We start from the raw sequence: 14,792 nt of genomic DNA on the forward strand, positions 1-14,792 counted from the left end.
TTTCGTAAACAGATGTTTACTGAACAAAATTAAGGTTGGCCCCTCTTTGTTTCATTCTGTTGTGTCAATTGAAAGAAATCTTCGCAGCTACAACATTTTGTTTAGTAGAATGAATACACCCCTATTGAAACGTGCCTATTTTTTTAGAAAATGTAATAACATAATCTGTTGTACTTGCAGTAGAAGAAAGACACAAAAGCAATCAGAAATTATTAAAACATACTGTATTTACACATTTATATTATATCAATAAATTATTTTCACACAATGATTGGCAAACAATACGATTCATGTTAAAGTTTACTTATATATGGTTTCTTACTGTTGTCCATTATTCTCAAATATTTTTTTTTTCTAATGAGAATCAAACACGCAATGTATCATGGGACAATTATGGCTGATTGGCAGATGTACAAATAATAATAATCAGTTGTTATTTATAATGCAAGTTGACTTGAAGATCAGTCCATTGGAAGTCACCTGCAGTAATTTTCATTCTCTTGAATGAGGCCATTGTTTCACGTTTCCTCAGTGTGTTTTCAGACGGAACACTTTGGAGAGACGTGCAGTAGCACTGGAGTATATAAGATAGGACTCCTCTCCGGATTTGAAGAATTCCCAGTCACTGCATCCGATGGTGGGAAGACGATGAATAGGAACAAAGCCCTCATATCCCTGCCACCTGCGTACATCCGTGTAACATTAAAGTTTAATGTCAAATTCACAACCAGTCGCAAAAGCGATAGATTTACAAACAGCAGTGATAGGCTGACAACACATAACTATAATGATTTCTACAATATACTGTTTCAGTTATAGCATCTGGCATGACCAATTCCAGTGTGTGTATATGTGAATACTTGTAGTTTAAACTCCTTGATTTATAACCGAGCTAAGGGGCAACCACTGCAGGTGAACGGGAGCTCCTTCATCGCATAGTCTAAAATGATGCCTTATCAGCTGGCATACCTGTAGATGATGCTGTTCAGAGAGTAAGACTCTCCGTCAAAGGAGTTAGCCACGACCAGGTAACTGTCCTCACCCACTGTGAAGAACTCCCAGTCTAAAGCACTAACAGGGAGATGGATAAAGGGGGGAAGAGGAGAAGGAGGATTGGAACATGTGTATTGAGAAAGGAAGTATACCAAAACAGCTTCAGCCATGATGAAAGCAAAGAGGGGAATCAGGTGCTCTACTGAGTTTAGAGTGTACCCACAAATACCTTGGTATATGGCTATACTGTTCACTCTCATTCAACATCAGTCTTATCCACCTGCAGTCTCAGGTAAACCATTTGTAAATGACTATCCTTCCTGTACCAATCCTCAACTATGTTGACATAGTGTACAGGTTTACCACTAAAAAGCTGATCAACAAATACGATGTAATTTACCACAATGCCATCTACATTTTCACCGGCACTCCTTGACATCACTGTGAACTTTACACCCTGGTTTGCTACACAGACTCACCGGTAGTAACTTATGGTAAAACCAACTTTTGTCCCTTTTAGTCAAATCCCCCCTCTATCTCAGCTCACTCTTCAACATCTGCCTTATCAACAGTAACCTGCATTCTGGTTGATATGAGTGATCCCTCCTAAAGCCTACACATATATTGGCAGATGACCTTTAAACCTGACACTTTCATTAATGGCTATGTGATGTTTATTTGTATTTATGTTTTTCCATTATGTAGTTCTGTGTGTGGTCCTGGCAATTATATGCCTTTAGTCAGGTTGTCATTTATAACTGTCACTTTTAAGGGTCCCGTGTATAAGTAATGCCTTTTTGTGTATATTTACCTGTATGTGAATATTTCCTGAAAGCGCAGGAACAGCTGAGAGCTCATGTCCAGCTCGTAGATGGTCGAGTTGATGGCATAGCGACCACTCCCGTTGCCATGGAGTTGGCGTCCGTTAGCAACCACCAGGAAGACTCTGCTGCCAATCTGGAACATCTCCCAGTCTGTGGCACAGAATGTCTGAAAGAGAGAGAGAGAGAGATAGGGAGAGAGAGACCATATCATGCCGACCAATCAAAGCCATGTCTCTTTGTGGTTTTAGCCTGCATGGCAATTACCGTAATCACTTCACTTTGTAGTTTCATTCAAATGTCTGATTCACTATCAGTTGATGGTCAGAGCTAGATGTAACATGCAAATTCCACTCCGCTACACATTCTATTATTGGCATCTCTTAGTTCCGGGGTCTGGATGGTTGTGCTGTTTTAGGATTTTTACCCATCTACCCTTCTTTCTCCCCTCCCCCTCTTCTCTCTCTTGCTTATACCACAGCTTTTTTTCTCTCTCACCCCCTCTGCCTATCTCTCTATTTATCTTGTTACATCACACCTATAGAGATGGATAGAAGACTTATTTGACATAAAATGCATGGACCCCGCCATTTAGGGGGGGGGGGGGTAGCCTGGTGTTAAGAGCATCTGACCAGTGACCAGAAGTCTGCTGGTTCAAATTCCTAAGCCAGCAAGGTAAATAATCACATTAAGAGCAAGGCAGTTAAATAATCACTCTGAGCAAGGCAGTTAAAACCGATTGCTGAAAATAAGACTATTCTCTTAGCCATACTTAGTAAAATAACAGTAAACCTTTTTTTGAAGACATACTGAATTTTTGTGCTGCCAACAGGCTGGGATTTCCAACAACATTGCCTGATCCCTCCTGATGACCTGGTTAAATCATGTCAACCCAGAGGTAATAAGGTGAAATCATCCAAAGTAGTTGGAAGTCCCACCCAGTCGGCTATATTGAAAGCATGAAATCCCTCAATGGCGTTGTCCATGCCTCACCTATTCCTTAATGTGAAATAAATAGGGATGATCCTTCTATATGTGTGCTCACCTTAATAGTCTGAAACACACGGAAGCTTCCATCTACCCAGATGTAGATGACAGAATCAACTTCAGTGGTCAGTCCATCAAACGCATTGGCCACAACCAGGAAGTGGTATGGTCCAACTGTGAAGGACTCCCAGTCATATGCCCCAGAGGTCTGCAGTGCCTGGTGAGGTTCAAACAACTCTGTTCCACTGTTCCACTTGTAGATCACACTGTCTATGGTGTGGTTGACGTTACCTAGAGAACGGAGTGTAGAGAAGACTCATTGCAACTCGTACTGAACCTTTAATGTTTCTTTGCAATTCTACTCGGTTGTTACATTTTTGACCTCCAAATCGCAATAATGGCCTTGCCTCGTCATAAGGACTTCCAGCTGGCTTAGGATAGTTGAAGATCGAGACTTGTTTCCTTAAAAGCGAATTTCGTGCTGCTTCATTTCTCATTGCTCGACCATAAACTATGTTCCAGTACCTTTGGTAGAACCAACGTTTGCAGTTTGCAGGCATGGAAACCATCACAACAGCATGCTTGAATGCAACAGGCGCTGCAACCTTTTCCAGCACCAACCCTGGAAGGGGCTGAGTCAATTTGTCAGACTGTAACTTTTGGTGACCATAAGGAGGTGTACTGCAAGGCAGTTCCTAGAAACCGTTTTGCAACAAGGTCTTTCAGCTTCACTAAGATATCCCGGGCTAGGGTTCGCTTGGCTGCACCTCGTCTCTGGCTAGCCTTAACCAGGTTACACCCAGGTCAGGTTACAGATGATCTGTGATTGGGTGAAGTTGATACTTGATTTGTGGTAGCCAGTTCCTACCTTGTCTGTGGTTGGCAACAGCCAGATAGGTGTGTCCTTGGATGCTGAAGGCCTCCCAGTCCCTTGCGCAGTGTGTCTTCAAGGTCTGGTAACGAACAAACTTCTGTGCCTTTTTATTCCACCTGAAGATCACTGACAGTTCATCCTTCTCCACTTTCTCCTCATTTCCCGTGCTCTCCCTGTAGTTAGAGACCACCAGGAAGATCTACAACAGTTCAAAACAACAATTGAACAAATTAAATGTTGTTCAAAGTGAAATAAAAAATGTGTTCCTATCTAAATATTAATAATTTTAAAGACATCTTCCATTACATGCTTCCCCATAGTAAAATGTGTCCAGGAAAGAGCTCCGTGTGTGCTGATGTTCTGGTAAAGGTGAAAGGCCCCGTCTCTCCAGAGATAGACTGCAGATCCCAGTGAGGGAGAACGATGAGCCATAGCTGCCATCAGACCCAGCCCTGGTATACTGAACACCTAAACAGAGGCATGTTTAAAAGAAATTAGAATAATAAAGAAGTAATTTACCTCAGAATATATCATTTAGAATAATGTACTGTCGGTTATTTCTGTTCAAAGGGTACACCTCCACATCGTAGGTTTCTGAACTGGTGGAGAGGACCTGATGCTCCAGAACATAGTCTAGTCGCTGGGATTCTGTGGAATAAATGGATGGGTTAGTGTCACTGGTGTGGTGGGGAAGCAGTTTGTTCCCCCTATTTTAGAACCTCTACCACCATTAGCATGTGTGTGTGTGTGCATGTATAGTCTGTGTGTGTGAGAGGGGAAATTCACCTTGCAGCACAGGGACCCAGACTGTACCATCGCAGAGGTAGAGACCTCTCCTGACAGGGTTGAACCACAGCTGTCCTTTAAATGAATCGGAACAGGACCGCTCCTTCCCCAAAGACACCCGGACATCTGCCTCCAGGGCGGGCGGCGAGTCATGCGAAGGCAGGGGGACGTCAGTCTCTTTGGCCGGCTGGTCCAGCAGCAACGCAGGCACGGACAGCTCTGCCGGCCCGCGGTTGGAGGACGGGCAGACACGAGGAGTGGCGTCGGTGCCTGGCACCAGAACCAGCTGTCGGATCAGACCCTGACAGGGAGGTAGGACGAGAGAGTGGACCGTCGTTTGGAGAGTGTTATCATAACCAATTGTGTCATTGTGAGTGAACCATCAGTAATACATCCGTAACTAGTTTGATTGGACCGTAACTAGGAATTCAAAGAGAGGTATCTAGTGTGTGTGTCATTCTTACAGAGAACAAGCCTTTCCACCTTCCCCGACTGCCAATGTGGAACCTGGATCCCTGAACACTGAGGTCAGACGACAAGGTCCTGGATGGACCTCTGCTCAACACACATGATGATCCCGTCACTATCATCACTAACCAAGATTAATACGGAATGGTACTTAGGAGGAAGGAGAGCGGGAGCAAACAACTCACACTTTCAGCGCTGTGTGGCAGTCAACAGTGAGAGTAGCATAGTGACCACTGAATGCTAACACAAACGTGTGCCAGCGATCATCAGCCAGTCGGATGCCTTGAAACACCCATTGCTTCATGACGTGCCCACTGCGACCTCGAAGAAGGAAGTGAAGGCGTTCTCTGGAGAACCGCAGGCCAATCAGCAGTCGTCCATGCCCCCGGCTGCTCTCTCCATCTGTTCTTCCATCTCCTTCTACATCACTCTCACCATCCCTCTCTCCTACTCGTTGTCCATTCTTCTCTTTGTCACTATCCACAATGTTTCCTTCTTGTGTTTCTCCCCCTCTATGTCCCCTTTTTTCAGCGTCTTCCTCTGTTTCGTCCACCAGAGAAAATATGTACTCACTTTTCTGAAAGACAGCGGACGGTTGCACAGTGTGAAGAGGCAATGAAATTAATGGTGGCGTCTTTCTGCTGCTGATATTCTGAATCATACCTTCGGGGCGATGCTGGTGACCTTCAGGGTGGTAACAATGGAAAACTCCCTTGGGAAGAGTTGACAGTTGGCAAAAAGCTGGGAGAAGGGGAAGCCCAAGGACTGGTGAGGACGGGACAGGCGGATACCCCTCACACCCCCAGAACGGACGAGATGCACCCCCGCTCCTGTTACTCCCCCCGCCACCGTCCCCACCCTGGGGAGAGCATGGGACAGGAGGTCTACAGGGAGCAGGTCTATGGAGAGAACAGCAGAGGGATGATCAGTATTTCCTGAACAATGGGAAAGTGCCTTGGGCAATGCGGGCAGAAAATCAGTTTATTGTAATTTCCTGAGTAGTATACTGATGTTATCATCTGAGGGTGCGTCAGAGTCTACCAAAAGGCTGGCCGGTTGTTGGCATGTTCTGTTCATTCCTGTAGAAGAGTCATCTGTGCATGAGTGATTTGAAAAATCTTTAAACATGCCAAAAGCTGACACACTCCTGAAAAGATACAGTATCAAACACACCCTCACCCACACAGCTCTGTGTTTCAATTAGGGGTGAATCACCCAAAGGCTTCAAGTTAAAACTATTTCTTCAGACCAAATTAGTAATAAGCATCCCTGCTGCATGCAAGGTAATGGAAAACTCAGGAGATTGACTGACCTAAAATTAAGAAAAACCATTAGGTATGCACTTGGTGAAGCATGACCTTGTTATAGAGAGACGCCAACTTAGTCAGAGCAGGCTCATGAGAGAAGACAGGCTATGTATGTATCAAGTATGGTTATTACATTATATTATTAAAGCAGCAACATTATATTATTACAGCAGTGTCTCACAAACAACGTGTTCATAAACACAACCAGTGTACAGCTCTGGAAACAATTAAGAGACCACTGCACCTTTTTCTTTCCTTTCCAAAAAAGTTTTGAGTGAGGAACAGATGGGTTAAAATTAAGGGACCACTGCAAATTTAACGCTTCTGTTCCTCACTCAAAACTTTCCTTTTCAACTTTTTTGGGAAGGAAAGAAAAAGGTGCAGTGGTCTCTTAATTCTTTCCGGGGATATTATCCCTTGACAATCATACTCATGACATACTTGTGCATTGTTACAACGCGTACAATGATACATTTGAAATCGATTTATTCGATTAAAACATGCTTGTTGTAATGTTTAGGCAGAATTTCACATTTCTCTTCTTTTCCTGTCCACTTCTGTTATTCACTACATCTTTCTCATTTTACGTATTGCGCAGTGGCAACGCACACAAATGCTGTGAAAATAAAACACTTGAAATCTTTATATATATTTTAATATGAATTTGAATTGTGAGGAGGGAGAGAGCATAGATAGAGAGATGGAGATAGACACAGAAACAGATATTTACCATAACTCGGCATTACCATCTGAGTGCGTTGCTACCAGACAGGAAACACAGTGTTATCAGATCATACTAAAATAGTCCGCAGACAGGTTGCATATACACACATAAACACACACACACAAAATTACACAAACCACATACACACAGATATCATCAATAGCCCAGTATATTTTCTAACAGGTGAGCATACCTGTACATTTTAATGGATAACATCTACCTGTGCAGGGTCTCCAGGCATCTGCGGCTGTGCCGGTGACCCTTAACCAAAGAAACAGCAGCAGCGGCAGCATCAACGATGACATCACAGCTCGCTCCAGCCAATCACAAACACTACGATTGTTACGAACAACAACTGACCCTCATCTCAAGAGCGTGTGTAAGTGTAGAGAATTGCAGCTGATGTGTGTGAGGATGTGTAGTCTTCAAATGCCCTTAGGGAATGTCAGTAGAAAGCATCATTCCGACTCAAAGAGTCCAGTTGACAAAGAGAAACCTGGATCTAAACTATTCTACAACAACTGACTTCAGCAAAGGCAGACGACAGATGGACAGACCAATAGGTAGACAGGAAGGCTGACAGACAAGTTGCCTCTGAGTTGGTTCTATCGAACTGTTTCTTATATAGGAGGGCCATGCAAATGATTAACCATCATGTCAATCATTTCACAGAGTAAAATGGAAAGGCGCCTGTTTCTCTCCCACACTATTCTTGTGCGTGTGCATGTGTGTTTGTGTGTGTGTGTCAGAGAGAGAGAGAGAGAGAAACAGATAGAGTGAAATAGAAAGAGCAAAGATACATCCCTTTGCTGGAGATGTATGGGGTGTAGGTACTGAGGGAAAGAGCTATGCAACAAAATAACCTTAAATTAGATATATATCATAAAGAGTCATTTTTTAATAAGTAAATGGAGTAATTTTGAAAACACGCATACCACCTGTGACCTCTGCTCCAACAGTACAATCCTGGATACCTGCTAAGCTATTACCCATGATCCCTCTTAATAGTATATTTATTACTGGAGACGCTGAAATGTGCATGAATGTGTGTGTGTCTGTTCGTGTGTGTTGTGTGCTCGTACGTGTGTGTGTGTGTGTGTGTGTATTGTTGTTCTTCCACAGTAAGTTTGTGCATGCAAGACTCACCCATCTTTTTTCATAAAAGATTTGCTAATATTACATTCTGAGAAAAAGTAATAACAACAGGGGAGAGGAATTAGGTCCACCTTTCAGCTGGGGGACAGTGAGGGTGGAGAAGTGTGTCATTCAAACTGCTGTTCTGATAGGGATCACCGAGTGAAAGAAGGAAGGCTGTTTATGCATTCTTTTATCCTTCCTTTACAGCTCTGTTGACCCTGCTTTCAACAGGGTTTGTGTGTTTTAGTGGATCACTGGACAGGAGAAAGGTGTCCTCGAGAGCAACAGTTCTCAAACCCCTCCTTGGGGAACCCCAACTGATGAAATGGGTCATCCGATTTTCAAGCCCTTGACTAAGTTAATCAGATGAGCTACTTCAGGGCTCAGACTAAATTGTGCAACATGTGGGGGGGGGGGGGGGGGGGTCCCAAAGGAGAGATTTGAGAATGCCTGCTCTAGAGACTATTCTAGTATATAGGTTTATCCTTGTCTGTTTACTTCCAACGCAAAAGGATCTGACAGGATCCCAGCGTTTTGAGCAATATGATACAATAACTGTCTTCCTTCTCTGTCCTATCAGATGCCACTGTCCATTCACTGTGCTTAATCTGACTACATCAGCCAATCAAAATGAGCGATCTAACATCCTGACAGGTGGTTTACCGCATGCACCGGTGTCATAGAAGGACAGTCTTATCAAAGTCTGAGATGGTATTCACTGTGAAGCACAGGCTTACAGACACACCAAAACACCCACAAAGGCTGAATCCCAAATCAGCCCTGTTCCCATCTTCCTGTTCTCATGCTCTGGGGTGTATGGGCCGATTGGTACCTTCAACCAAGTCTGCATCACTCCTGGTTTTAGAGTGATATGGAATAAAGGAATTTGTGAATTTGTTTATATATGACGTCAAGACTTGACACATTATGAAATACTTCCCATAGTAAATGTTGAACTACCTGAGGTAGTCGTTCATTTGCAGTATTAAAATTGTTTAACCCGTTTCTCTCCCCTCCCAATTCATGGCTTTGACCTTGCTTGGTCGCATCACAACAGGTGCGGGAGATTTAAAGATTGAAACGTTTCTTCCAACGGGCATCAGTTTTGGTTCTAATCACGCTCGGTCAATCAGGAAGTAATCTCCAGCACGCGATGGAGGTGATGCATTCCCCAGCTAAAAAACATTGACTTCCATTGATATCAACCCATATACCTGTCTGGTGAGCCATTTTTGCGATGCCCTCTGCTGGATTCCCATGCCAGGCAAGGCCACAACCTAGATTTGAACACCTGGGCACAATGACACAGCTGCCGATTTACTATGACCACTGCGAATTTATGTGAAACGTGAGTTGGATGGTTTCTTGATCCAGTCACAGGTTTCTGGAAATCACCGTTAGAATTTTGCCAGAAACAGGAAGCAGCACAGGGTAGGCATATATATGAGAGTTCGTACTGGTTGGTGGTTTCAGATTTCATTATTGTACTTCTTTCATTGTTTTGAGGGAACTCAGTCTTTTTTTTTTTAACCAAGAGCTGTTCGGGAACCAATTGATCCGCCTCTTCCAGATGAAAGGAACCAAAAGAGTCGGCATACCAAAAAGACTCACACATTTTTTTGTCCCGCTGCTGAATTTCTAGCCTTAAGTGATTACTTTTACACTCCCTTTCCCTTCATTGTCAACTGAAAATGGTTACCTTGCTTGTAGGGGTATAAAGCAGAGTTTACCGATGTTCTGCTAAATGCAGTTGTGTAATGTTGGTTGATGGGTATAATGTCCTTATGTGATCTTTTCCCGTCTAATTCAAATACTTGAGAACTGTGGAAGCCCTCAATGGCAGAATGTTGTTATTATTACCTAGATTATTGTCAATGGGGTAAATAAACCTAATGCAGAGCTTGACTATAACGATGGAGAGGTTTGACGAGGACCGTAGCGCCATCTGCTGGTGTCTTGAATTTAGCTAATCCATTAATAGTGCCCTTTTCCCCCCGCCATACCATTAACTGGTGAGTTTACAAACCACTTAACTGACGGATGTGTAGATATGATTTGAAAACCGTCTTTACAGCAGGACGCGTCAGCTGCAGGCAACCCGGGGGGGGCGGGGTGTCAATATCAAACCGCATCATTGAGTGACGTCAGACCTGCACATTTTAGTTGGCTCCCACCATAAGTAAGGGTTTCTATCGATGTCAAGCCAATAGTTCGGAATTTTTATTTCTTATACTCCAAGTGTAACATACATGTATGAACTCATTATAATTACTATACTCGTGTGCTTTACCAGTCCATTTGAGAGTACTATATTTGTTTGATGGGAGTGGAAACTACTCAGTAAGGGCATATTTATTTTATAGAGCAAATCCCCTACACACACACACAACATATGGTGCCCCCCACCCCTTTTCCTAATCTAGGCACTGAAAAACATACTTGTTGATACTGTAATCAATACACTATTCAGATCCATGCTGAGAGCTCATTTTCTTTACTATCCCCAGACAGTCATCAGTGGAAGTTACCCATTGTACAGATTTTCCCTTTTTTGTTCAAGAGGCAAAATGCCTTTGATATAGAAAACACCCCCCCAAAGGAAATACACAACTGTCAATCTTCCCTCACATATTTAAAAGATGAGCTGAGCACAGGGAGCCTGAGTACCAAACTATATTTATTGTTTACAGTAGTAAAAGACGCCAAACAATAATGTACAAATCAGTAGAGAAACAAAACAAATACCATATGACAAAACGTGTGGGTACAGAACATAGCCACCCTCCTGACCCGCCCCCTTCCCTCTAACGCTTGAGGTAAAAGTATACCATAACACAGATCTAGGGTCAGATAACCCGTAACACCATAACATTAACCATAATCTGACCCTGTATCAGTGTTTATGGGTGACTACCACTAATCCCCATCCTCCCCATGTCCCTCTAACCCAGTCCCCTATGTAAAAACCAGAAGCAGTCACTAACAAAGTAGCTTTAAGAACTGACCACAAAAAGCAAAGAAAACGATCCCACATACGGTATCAGGGAAGACTCCCCTTTCACTGCCCTTAAAAACGCATGCTGCATCTCAACAGTCAAAGTAGCTTCTTTGTGACGGAGTCACCTGTCTTTCATCATCATACAATGGATGGAAGTGCATCCCACCCATCCTGAATCTTTGGATGACAAAATGAGCCGTGACTACGGAGATGCAACCTTGTTTTTGACCCTGGAAAAACAAACGGGCTTCCTTGAAGTCATACCATGAACAAGCCTAGAAGACCACCCCGCCCCCTAGGCACTTCATGTAGATTTGAGGTATCGAAAAAATACAAAGCACTACACAAGTGCCTTGGGGACATGGGTTGTCTCTAGATTAAGATCCACAATTCTTAACATAGGAAAGACCCGGGAGCTGTCAATAGACCATTCAAGAGTTAATTCCTGACAAAGACAATAGATACATTTGAGGAGAACCACCCCCCCCCACCCCAGCAAAACTGCGCCAGACATCTTTTTAAAAATAAAAACAAGAGAACACTGACGAGGAAGCTCTGAATTTACCCCTTACCACAGATCTAGGACGAGCTAATCCCCTACACCACATACAAAGTGGACCAAACTATCTTAGATCAGCCTAAGGGGTAGATTCATCCCTACTCCCACCCATCAAGACTTATCGCAACAGACACTTTTTTTTTTAAACAACAAATGAACACAGAAGCTGAAGAGTGAATGAAGGAGAGGAGCAGTGGGCGGAGGTGTGGGTATGCAAATCAGAAACATGAGGGGCTTAGCAGAGACCACCTGTCTGCTGTTGGAAAACGTCTATGGTGTCTTCATCCTCCATCTCCAGCTAAAAAAAAAACAACAACAAAAACATTAGAATGTGGGAAAACTGATTTAATGGAAAAGAAAAAAGGGATTCCATGATGGGGGGGGGGGGGGGGGGGGAGAGCATAGACAAAGCAATTTTGTGCATTGGGGTTCTGGTGGGCTTTGGAAAAGCACTGGCTTCAGAGATGCTGTATTTCACAGCAGTGGGACTGAGTATTGCTGGTTTTCTCTTTTCCATGAACAGAGTCTGAGAAAAAGAAAGCTGTATTCTGGAGTTGACAAACACTGCTACATACTGATTAAGGAGGAGAGAGTGGTCAGTCGAGTCTGTGCACTTACTTGTGCTGGTGTGTCTGTCTCATTGATTGGCTGTCCGTCAAACCTGAACCTAATCTGCCTTATCGAGAGACCCTGCAGGAGTAAGAAAATTAGGAACACACACAACAGAAAATCCACCTATAGCAGTAAATCAGGTCAGATCTATTCCAGATATATAGCTATGAGCATGAACAGTAATTGTAACCTCTGGAATAATTGTGGTGAATTATTCCGAGCGAAGGTTTGATTGGTTGCTGTTCTGACCTGTCGTTCGCAGTAGGCCTTCATGAGTTTGCTGAGTGGGGTGTGTCTCTTGATTTTGAACTGGACCACGGAACCGTCCTGACCTGCTACCTTTAGGTTAATGTGGTCGTTCTCCGTCTTGACGCCCTCCTGAAACAAGCAAATGGAAACAGCAACTTAACATTAAAGTAATTCAATGGCCCTCTTTCTGAGAGAGCAAACATTTACAGCCTACACAACCACATGATGTGGCCAGCTCATACGTCGGTGTACTGTAGATGTCTGGACAGTGCTGTGGAAGCTAGCTGGCCTTTTATTAGGGTCTCGAGGCAAGTTAGCGTTAAGCGGCCTGGGGCAGGAGATGCGTACTGTTATTAAATTATGTGACCGAGGGCGGCAGCCATCTACCAAACGTGGAAGTTTTCCAAAACTACGTGGCTAATGTCCTTGTACCTCAATCTGATTGGGGTATCCGTAATGAGACCAAATCACAAATTAGTACTAGGGGCTTCAACATTAGCAGGTTAGCCAAATATGTAATCCATCCCGTCTGGTCAATGCGATGCGTGTTTGTTGGTCAAGATAGTTAACTAGCAACTGGACAATCAATCTAGTACACAACATATGAACCATTTGGTAGTAACTTAATGGATGGCGACGTACGCGTCCAAAACATGAATTTCAAATGGTGTCTCATTTTGTGCCGTAGTTTTGCGGCGTTTAGCTACCTAGCATAGCTGGAAGCTAGTTAACTGGCTAGCGTGGTATGGTTTCCACAAAGAAAAACCCGCAAACGCGATCGGTGAATCCAACTTCGAATAAATATGTTCCGTTGCTACAGTTTTACAACCTGCTCGATATATCTAATACCACATTTATTTACTTAAGCATAGTACATTTAATACTTGGAAATACCATCGTCTACGCCGGCAGAACTCAATTCATTTACGAAACAAACAGTGCGCCGATTCAGACAAACGTGCAAACCGGGCCATTTTTGATTGCACATCTCAGGCGCTACTCTAGACATTCGTATTTTTGCTAGTCGACATTAATAAAGATCAATAAGATGTTGAGGCATTTAACCTTACCTTAGGTTTCTCCTCCGACATTTTTATGGGATTTCTTTAGAGTATTTGCTGGTTAAAATGTAATATAAGATGTTTCCTTTTGCACCTCTTTCAATCTGCTCTTCTCCTCCGCACACACGGGAACGCGCTTTGGTCCCTTGTTCCGCACAAACTGATTGGCTTTCGCCGAATCACGTGCTATATTCTCGCGGGCACGGGGATGCAGGGGCGCGCAATTCTACAACATACTCGGTCACGCGACATTGAGAACCCGCCAAAGATGGGATTGGGCCGGGCCGGGCCGTCAATTAAAAAAAAAAATGACACACTAACAAATCCTTCTGTGAAATGCAAAAGATTATCAGGGCAAAATAGAACATTTTTAATGTTCAATAGAAAGACAAGGTCTTAAGCCAACACTTAGACACGGATGTGGAAGGGTAAATATGGCCTTACTGGTTCTATTTTATATATGACTATTTTTAAACTTTATTTTAACCAGTTTAGATGTGCACATTCTGTCATTCAGAATGTGCACATAGCCTAACAAATGGACATTGGTCATGATGTCATGACCATGTCCACATCAAAAGAGAAGGAGGGAATCTACATCGAGGCAACATAATGTGCAGTTTATTTGTGAAAATAACTCATGATGCACATGAGAATAAATCACTGCTGACTGGAAATATTCATAGATCTCCCAATTCACCAATAAACTCTGTGAGGGACCCTGAAAAATGTTGGATGAGGGAGCTGGTAGACTGTTAAGGGGCCTGTAGGAACAGGTACATTGAACACTGTGAAGCTGACACCTCTCACAGCCCTAAAAGTAGCTGAGGGAAGCTGCTTAGATAAGAAGGAAAATGAAAAGAAACCCAAGTAGGAAGTCAAGAACATTGCCGAAGGAAACTACACAGAGAAGCAGCACCCCAAGCCAGTTGCCATGGTTACAAACGATAGGAAGGCCAAATAGTCAGTTGCCAATGAGGAGGATGACAGAACAGGACAGCATGTGTTGTACCAATTCTAAGTCCCAATCTGGATGATAGAATAGATGTAGCTGATTTTCTGTCAAATGATTTTATGTTTAAAAAAATATTATAGGGGCAGTTGAGCATTAGGGCCACAGGACTGCTTTTCTATCATTACCTTTCAACAGCAACCTGGACAACAGCAGCTGGACCTGCTTAGAGGGAAATAATGACTGGGAAATCAACTAAGACTT

The 14,792-nt window shown here is 43.3% G+C and overlaps 2 protein-coding genes across 2 annotated transcripts; both read right to left on the bottom strand.

The window, feature by feature from the left end:
• Nucleotides 1-319: 319 nt before the first annotated feature.
• Nucleotides 320-5,907, bottom strand: LOC105019894 (thrombospondin-type laminin G domain and EAR repeat-containing protein). The gene is made up of 11 exons (XM_010886417.4): nucleotides 5,593-5,907; nucleotides 5,115-5,506; nucleotides 4,926-5,016; nucleotides 4,462-4,762; nucleotides 4,253-4,323; nucleotides 3,982-4,143; nucleotides 3,670-3,874; nucleotides 2,860-3,092; nucleotides 1,805-1,983; nucleotides 970-1,071; nucleotides 320-682 (listed from the first exon to the last, which is right to left on the bottom strand). The coding sequence occupies exons 2-11, from the start codon at nucleotides 5,231-5,233 to the stop codon at nucleotides 529-531; spliced, it is 1,617 nt and encodes a 538-aa protein (XP_010884719.3). The 5' UTR covers nucleotides 5,234-5,506; nucleotides 5,593-5,907; the 3' UTR covers nucleotides 320-528.
• Nucleotides 5,908-10,755: 4,848 nt separating this feature from the next.
• sumo3a (small ubiquitin like modifier 3a) lies at nucleotides 10,756-13,738 on the bottom strand. Its single transcript, XM_010886416.2, has 4 exons — nucleotides 13,586-13,738; nucleotides 12,516-12,644; nucleotides 12,273-12,344; nucleotides 10,756-11,952 (listed from the first exon to the last, which is right to left on the bottom strand). Exons 1-4 carry the CDS (start codon nucleotides 13,604-13,606, stop codon nucleotides 11,890-11,892), a joined length of 285 nt encoding a protein of 94 aa, XP_010884718.1. The 5' UTR covers nucleotides 13,607-13,738; the 3' UTR covers nucleotides 10,756-11,889.
• Between the last annotated feature and the right edge of the window lie 1,054 nt (nucleotides 13,739-14,792).

Source organism: Esox lucius, chromosome 22 (assembly GCF_011004845.1).
Source record: "Esox lucius isolate fEsoLuc1 chromosome 22, fEsoLuc1.pri, whole genome shotgun sequence".
Lineage (NCBI taxonomy): Eukaryota > Metazoa > Chordata > Actinopteri > Esociformes > Esocidae > Esox > Esox lucius.

Excerpts from the sequence above, each read along its gene's own strand:
- sumo3a (XM_010886416.2), bottom strand. The coding sequence starts at position 13,606 with ATGTCGGAGGAGAAACCTAAG. Across the intron at positions 12,645-13,585 it reads TGTCGGAGGAGAAACCTAAG|GAGGGCGTCAAGACGGAGAA; the intron begins GTAAGGTTAAAT and ends TGCTTGTTTCAG. Across the intron at positions 12,345-12,515 it reads AGGCCTACTGCGAACGACAG|GGTCTCTCGATAAGGCAGAT; the intron begins GTCAGAACAGCA and ends TTACTCCTGCAG.
- LOC105019894 (XM_010886417.4), bottom strand. The coding sequence starts at position 5,233 with ATGAAGCAATGGGTGTTTCAAGGCATCCGACTGGCTGATGATCGCTGG. Across the intron at positions 4,144-4,252 it reads CAGAAACCTACGATGTGGAG|GTGTTCAGTATACCAGGGCT; the intron begins GTGTACCCTTTG and ends GCCTCTGTTTAG. Across the intron at positions 3,093-3,669 it reads TGTTGCCAACCACAGACAAG|GTAACGTCAACCACACCATA; the intron begins GTAGGAACTGGC and ends TCCGTTCTCTAG.